This window comes from Pteropus vampyrus, unplaced genomic scaffold (assembly GCF_000151845.1).
Source record: "Pteropus vampyrus isolate Shadow unplaced genomic scaffold, Pvam_2.0 Scaffold131, whole genome shotgun sequence".
NCBI classification, from domain to species: domain Eukaryota; kingdom Metazoa; phylum Chordata; class Mammalia; order Chiroptera; family Pteropodidae; genus Pteropus; species Pteropus vampyrus.
The window spans coordinates 1469184-1476780 of record NW_011888912.1 but is presented as its reverse complement, the minus strand read 5'-3'; the positions used below and the strand labels follow the sequence as shown (position 1 = coordinate 1476780).

Sequence of the window (7597 nt, the reverse complement as noted above, 5' to 3'; positions counted from 1 at the left end):
GGGCGGGCGCGGGGTCCCCGCGGGCCCGGTCCCACCGCCTCTCTCCTGTCCCCTCTCCCCGTCCCTCCCTCCGCAGCCAGGCCTCGTCCGGGGCATGAAAGTCGGCAGCGGGTTCCCGAGCGGCGGCGGCGGCGGCAGGCGGGCGGAGATGGAGCCCAGCTTCCCGCAGGGTCTGGTCATGTTCAACCACCGGCTCCCCCCGGTCGCCAGCTTCACCCGGCCGGCCGGCCCGGCCGCCCCTCCCCCGCCGTGCGTGCTCTCCTCCGCTACCTCCGCGGCCCCGGCGGCCGAGCCCCCCCCCGCGCCGGCCCCGGACGTGACTTTCAAGAAGGAGCCGGCGGCGCCCGGCGCGGCCTTCGCGGCGCAGCGGACCCCCTGGGGCTTCCTGCAGTCCCTGGTCAGCATCAAGCAGGAGAAGCCGGCCGAGCCCGACGAGCCGCCGGCCCCCCAGCACCACCACTACGCGGGGCTGTTCGCGGGCGCCGGCGACAGGTCGCCGGGCCTGGGCGGAAGCGGGGACGGGGGCGGCCACGGCGTCATCCAGGACCTCAGCGTCCTCCACCAGCACGGCCCGCCGCCGCCGGCGCAGCACCCCCGCGACGCCCTGCTCGGCGGCGAGGAGCCAAAGCACGACGGCAGCGTCAAGAAGGCGAAGAGGCCAAAGCCAGAATCTCAGGGAACCAAAGCCAAGCGGAAGCCGAGCGCCCCTTCCAAGCCGGCCCTGGCCGCGGACGGCGCCGGCGCCCTCCTGTCGGCCAGCCCGAAGCCGCACGTGTGCGACCACTGCAGCGCGGCGTTCCGCAGCTCCTACCACCTGCGCCGCCACGTCCTCATCCACACCGGCGAGCGGCCCTTCCAGTGCGGCCAGTGCAGCATGGGCTTCATCCAGAAGTACCTGCTGCAGAGGCACGAGAAGATCCACAGCCGCGAGAAGCCATTCGGCTGCGACCAGTGCAGCATGAAGTTCATCCAGAAGTACCACATGGAGAGACACAAGCGGACACATAGCGGAGAAAAGCCATACAAGTGTGACACCTGCCAGCAGTACTTTTCGAGGACCGACCGGCTGCTGAAGCACAGGCGCACGTGCGGGGAAGCCATAGCCAAGGGGGCGGCGGGCGCAGAGCCGGGGGCGGCGGCCCACGGCGGCGCGGGCGGCCTGGCTGCGGCGTCTCAGGGAACCGCGAGCTCTTCCAGGAGGAAGGCCAAGGCGAAGAGCGTGGCCGTGGACAGCAAGGAGCATAAGGCGGCCAGAGCGAGCGAGGCGCAGATCGCGAATAACGTGGCCATGCAGAGTTACTCGGTGGAGATGCCCCCTCTGGCGGCCGGCGCGGGCGGCGTGGGCGCGGGCGTGGACGACCTGCAGAAGAGGGTGCCGAAGCTGATCTTCAAGAAAGGAAGCAGGAAGAGCACAGACAAGAGCTACCTGAACTTCGTGTCGCCCCTACCAGACATAGTCGGCCAGAAGTCTCTGTCCGGGAAGCCCGGGGGCTCGCTCGGCATAGCCTCCGGGACCGGCGTGGAGGCCATCGGCCTTCTCCACGGTGCAGCGGGCAAACAAGGCCAGATCAGCAGCAATTATGACGACGCCATGCAGTTTTCCAAGAAAAGAAGATACTTACCAACTGCCAGCAGCAACAGTGCCTTCTCTATCAACGTGGGACACGTGGTCTCCCAGCAGTCCGTCATTCAGTCCGCGGGGGTCAGCGTTCTGGACAGTGAGGCCCCACTGTCACTCATCGACTCCTCGGCCCTCAATACTGAAATCAAGTCTTGTCACGACAAGTCTGGGATCCCCGACGAGGTTTTGCAGAGCATTTTGGATCAGTACTCCAGCAAGTCGGAGAGTCAGAAGGAGGACCCGTTCAGCATAGCGGAGCCGCGGGTGGATTTGCACGCCTCAGGGGAGCACTCAGAATTGGTTCAAGAGGAGAACCTGAGCCCCGGCACCCAGACCCCTTCAAGCGATAAGGCGAGCATGTTGCAAGAATACTCCAAATACCTCCAGCAGGCTTTCGAAAAGTCCACTAATGCAGGTTTTACCCTTGGACACGGTTTCCAGTTCGTCAGTTTGTCTTCACCTCTCCACAACCACACTTTGTTCCCAGAGAAACAAATCTACACTACGTCTCCGTTGGAGTGTGGTTTCGGCCAATCTGTTACCTCGGTGTTGCCGTCTTCATTGCCAAAGCCTCCTTTTGGGATGTTGTTTGGATCTCAGCCAGGTCTTTACCTGTCTGCTCTGGATGCCCCCCATCAGCAGCTGACGCCTTCTCAGGAGCTGGATGACCTGATAGATTCTCAGAAGAACTTAGAGACGTCGTCAGCCTTTCAGTCCTCATCTCAGAAACTGACTAGCCAGAAGGAGCAGCAGAAGAACTTAGAGCCCTCCGCGGGCTTTCAGATTCCATCTCAGGAGTTAGCTAGCCAGATAGACCCTCAGAAAGACATAGAGCCTAGAACAACCTACCAGATTGAGAACTTTGCACAGGCGTTTGGTTCTCAGTTTAAGTCGGGCAGCAGGGTGCCAATGACCTTTATCAGTACCTCTAATGGAGAAGTGGACCATAGAGTGAGGACTTCGGTGTCAGACTTCTCAGGGTATACGAGTATGATGTCCGATGTCAGTGAGCCATGCAGCACGAGAGTGAAGACGCCCACCAGCCAGAGCTACAGGTAAGGTACCTGGCGGCCAGGCTGGAGGGCGACCGTGATGCGTTTGATTTTGAGAACACTGCCATTGGAATGTTTCTACACGATCCTGTTAAGAATAATGTAATGCCCTTTCAATGCAACTTTTCATATTTAGTTTATTTTGTTAGCGTGATTTTAGCTCTGTTTGTATTATGATTTTTAATCAAAATCAATAGATTAAAAATAGTTTGACATTCAAAGTGACAATGTTTAGCAATCAAATTTACATGTATAGATTGTCAGGGAATAGCCCAAAAGTTTTAAATGCAAAAAAAAAAAAAAAACCTCTACAAAAAAAAACTAAACAAAACAAAAAAAAACAAACAAAAAAACTTTGTTGCTAGGATTAAGGTTATTCTAATTGCTTCACTCTCAGGAAAGTAATAACGCATGGGAATTCTGTACGTTATCACTGTAATGGAATATCCAATTTACAGATAGTATGATACACATTTCATCATTTGAGTAAGGGATCGAGAACATTTCAGATTGCTCTCTCTGGGCTGATAGGATACACATTTCATCGTTTAAGTTAGGGATCGAAAACGTTTCAGATTGCCGTCTCCATCTGGGCTGATCCAGAATTCTGAGATGTTGGCTACCTATATTTTGTTGCAGCTTTTAAATGTACTCTGAACTTCCAGACCACATTCATTCCAGCCTGGTAGAACAAATATTCTTGGATCTTTGATCAAAGCCTGGAATGATAGCTTTAATAAAAGAAGGAAAAAAAAAAAAAAAAGCACCCTCTCCTTATCCCGCTGTATCAAGGCTGTGAAGTCATCAAGAGCCCGCTGACATCTAGCAGTGTTGAAGCCCAATGGCTGGTTCCAGTATTAGAAATCAAGTTGGAATTACACAGTTCTTTGAAATTTGGGGTATGCGTTATTATTATTATACACGGCCTAAAGACACCGTCCTCTTGTCTGTGTTACTACATGCCACCCACACTTCTGGTGGGTTTTTTTTTTTTTTTTTTTTTGCTGCTGCTGTTCTTCATCTAGCCTCTTTCTAAGAGTTCTGGGCCTGCCTTGTTCCCTCTTCCGGTCTTGACAGTTTCAATTTTAGAATGATTTACATTCCACAGGTAATTCATTATGCATTTCACATGCCTATGGCATCCAAATACTAAACCATAAGGTGAACGTCCCCCCTCCCTTTGACAAAAGCAAACCCATACGGGTTTCATGTCTAATCAAGCCCGCATACTCAGAGCTGTAGGTACCAATAAGGTAATTCCAGCTGGTGATGCAGCCAATGGGAAGGGTCGGCGTGACTGCGTTGCAGTGACGTCAGAAGCTCTTGGTGGGACCGCAGCCTCTCTGTGCATTGTAAAGGGTGCGTTAGTCAGTGTTGTACAGGGCTCCGCTGAAGCCTTCCGAACTTGCCATCGATGCTGATTGCCATTTGCAGCTCCTCACGGACAGTGGCTCTTCTCTAAACCACTTTTTAGCAATTGTATTTTTTTCTGCTTATATTTTTAACGTGCTTTGGTGTTTATGCGGATGAGTTTCACGTACTTTTGGTGTTCAGTCTCACGTTCTGTTCTGACGCAGGGCAGTGCGCCTGCTTGTTTGCAGTCTTGTGTAATCAGCCTGCCACAGGCCTCCATGTATAATAAAGTGATTAATATTGTGCGAGTGTAAAACACTTCTGTTATGAAAGCAGTGTTTGGAAAATAAGAAATTATTAAAAATGGTTACAAAATACTAGTTAATTTCCTTCCCCCACTTTCCTCCCTTAAGCGTGCTTTACCAGCGAAAGGGTCACCTATTTGTCATTGAAGATTCTCAGAAAATGTGTTCAGTCCTCTTAAATACACTCAATTCTAAAAAGTCTGTATTTCTCATTTCGTGAGTGCGGTCGAGCCTGTCGGGTGCAGAGCACAAGCTGCGATCAGGATGGCGAGGACCTTCCCGCTGTATCTCCAGCTGTATTTTCCTCCCGTGTTTTGTTTTATACAGGTTTTGAATTTCTTTAACTTTTATTGTGTGTACTGAATACTGCATATGTATTATTCTGATTGTTTGCTCTAGTTTACTACCAATAAAATACCTGTTAATCACAAAATTGAAGAAAGGAGATATCACTTAATAACCAGTCACACTTTTCAGGTTTTTCTATTATAACTATGTTTCATAAAATATTCATGGTATAATCTGCAGTTTAGGGGCTGGTATTTTTATTGTGTGTGTGCGCGCGCGCGTGTGTGTGTGTGTGTGTATGTTTAACTTTATATTCGTGAATATAAAGTGTGTAACTTTATATTCGCGTTTCTAGGTTTATTTGAAAATTAGTTGAATCTTTTCTGTTCGAGGCACACTATGGAAGGGTAGGAATTAAATATGTAAATGAGAACACGTTTTACTGGAACCGGGTTGGCCATCCTAAATATGATTCCAGAGAGATTATTTATTGAGGCTTAATTTTAAATCAGGTTCCAATATCTTTTGGTTCTAGATGTGTCCTTTTCGCCTCAGAATGGTCGTAATAAAGTGAGTATGACACAAATAAAAATGGTCTTGAGCATTTTTAGTAGGGGAAAAAACGTCTTATTAAATCATATTGCGATAATGTTTTAAACAGGTTTAAAGAATAGAGAAATGAGAAGGGAAGACCTAAAACGTGTAAATGTCGACGACGCAGAACAGGTATTTTGCAAGTTAGTAAACATGTTAACTTTTAAAGATGCAGGGTGAATTGTAGACAGCTGTGTAAGATGAGAAACTCGTGCTTTGAAGTTTAGTGCTACAAATGTTGAATTAGTAAAAATCTTAAAGGGCAGAGTAGGCCTTTGAGGCTTTGCCGTCTTCTCAGGTATGATGACGTTATTGTAGGGAAACGGTAAATTATGTCAAGCGTACCCGTGGATTCCTCTGCCGAGAAGTACCCGCTGGTGGGCGCGCACGATCGGGACGAGCGGACGATGCCCTCTGCTGCAGGGCGGCCGGTCGCTGGCCGTGGGGGTTCTGAGCAGGAGTGGTCGCTGGCCGTGGGGGTTCTGAGCAGGAGTGGTCTCTGGCCGTGGGGTTCTCTCGCACAGGAGTGCTCAGCGGGCCCGTGCTCTGTGTGGACATCCAGCTCGGACTTGTCTGCAGGTGACTCGTTTCTTCCAGGGGGACGCCGGCATTCCTGTGGTACCCCGACCACCCCCTCCCTGTGGCATGTCATATCTGAATGCGATCGGCCTGAAGGTTTTAATTTTGAGAGTTCGAAGTGGGAAACGGCTTTTTATTCGTTGTGCAGCCGTGAATTCGGGAGCAGCACGGCCGTCGTGACGGTTCCTGTCAGTGATTCGGGAGGTGATTCGTTGAGGAGAGCAGGAAAATGTGAGAAAAAAATCTGTACTTAAAATTTTAAATTAAAAAAAATGCAAGCAGTGATAAAAATGTTTCTTCCTCAAATTTAGTTTTCTGTTTTACACTAATCAGATGAGAGAGGCAGAACAAGTTTGTTCCTGGTTTCTGGCATTTGGTAGAGTCACTGGCCGGTTGTGGCATTTAAGCCTGAACTGGGTGACAGACATGCCAGCAGTATGGCCTCTTGAGGGACGTACACAGCCCTCAGCCTCCAAACTCGGGTTCTTGTTAACCTGAAGAGCTTCCCTCAAAAAAACTAGCTTCCGAACACCAGAGGGACACTTGGACAGTCAAGAACAGCCGAAGACTCACTTTCTCGCTCAGTGTTTTGGGCTTCGCATTTTCTCCGAGATGTAATGTCAGGATTTCACTTTTAAAATGCGAGGCGAGGTTCCTTGGTTCGTGCGTCAGGCCGCACGAGGCCGCGTCAGTGACGTCCCACGGCTGCTTCGTTTCGGGAGCCCGCCCGTGACCAGGGCGCAGGGCTGTGCCCCGCATCTGCCTGCTGCCCGCGTCTGCCCGCTGCCCGCTGCGGCGGGACGCGCTCCTGGCTTTGAGGGAGGATGTCAGTCCCCCTTGCTGTCGTTTCGAACGTTCTTAATTTATTGTTAAAATGAACGTTAGCGTGAAGACAGCGTCTGGGAATTCCGTCCTCTGAGCCTTGATCAGGAGAAGTCCTGTGAGATGGTAGTTTTCAAAGAGAGGGCGTGTGCTTTTAAAATCACTTCTACTTTCTTTGTACCTGTCTTTTTTAAGATACTGACCACACGTGAGTGTGACTAACTTAAGGAGAGTCTGTCTGAGTTCCTCCTGGTGACCTCGGCTCTCGGGAAGACCTGCACAGCGTGCGGTCCTGGGCTCCTGAGGCCACACCCATCCATACCTGGGACACGTGTTTGCAAGTCTGTCGCGTGCTCACAGAACCCTCCCCCGCCCCATAAACGTTCCTTAACCCGTGGACGCCAGGTTCAGAACCCCTGCCTCAGAAGGCTGCCTGAATGTTAAAATATTATTGTAAAAGTAATTTAGGAAGTCAATACCTAAACTAAAAAAAAACATCGGATATTATGGATACTTTAAAAAGTCCTCATCTGCGATTTAGCTACTTAGCCTCTATGGAATACATTTGAGCCACATAAAGCCGTAGAGTTCTGTGATAAGGTGGTCGGACGACGAGCTGGATGGAATTTGTAGTTCTGTCCAGTTTCTCATCCGTGTGCCACAGGTGGTAGTCTTCCGTCACGGTGCATGACGGCTACGGTCATCTGCCACCGTGTTTCGGTCGGGCACAGGTACCCTCGTGAGCTGTGGCAGAAGTGGGAGCCCACCAGCAGCCCGCACCTTTCCACCAAGAATGTCCCCCGTCGGGTCTCCGGTTGGCCGGGTGGGACGCGAGGCAGGCCGAGCTCCTGGAAGCCCCGACGCAGGTGTCGAAAGAGTGTCTCTTGGGAAGTGTAGACACATAGCCCGAGAAGGATGTAATGGTTTGGACCTTACACTCCCCGGGGAGCACTGGTTCTCGCTGTCTGTGGGGCGGACGAGGA

At 51.2% G+C, this 7597-nt stretch overlaps 1 protein-coding gene across 2 annotated transcripts in view; it reads left to right on the top strand.

Annotated features, from left to right (window-relative positions):
* Positions 1 to 3492, top strand: part of ZNF281 (zinc finger protein 281) — a 29061-nt gene extending 25569 nt beyond the window's left edge. For both annotated transcript variants that reach the window (XM_011367253.2, XM_023534799.1), the window contains one exon: positions 77 to 3492. In XM_011367253.2, coding sequence (XP_011365555.1) covers positions 95 to 2680 — 2586 coding nt within the window. In that variant the 5' untranslated portion in view covers positions 77 to 94 and the 3' untranslated portion in view covers positions 2681 to 3492. The remainder of the gene's footprint in view (positions 1 to 76) is intronic.
* Positions 3493 to 7597: the final 4105 nt, after the last annotated feature.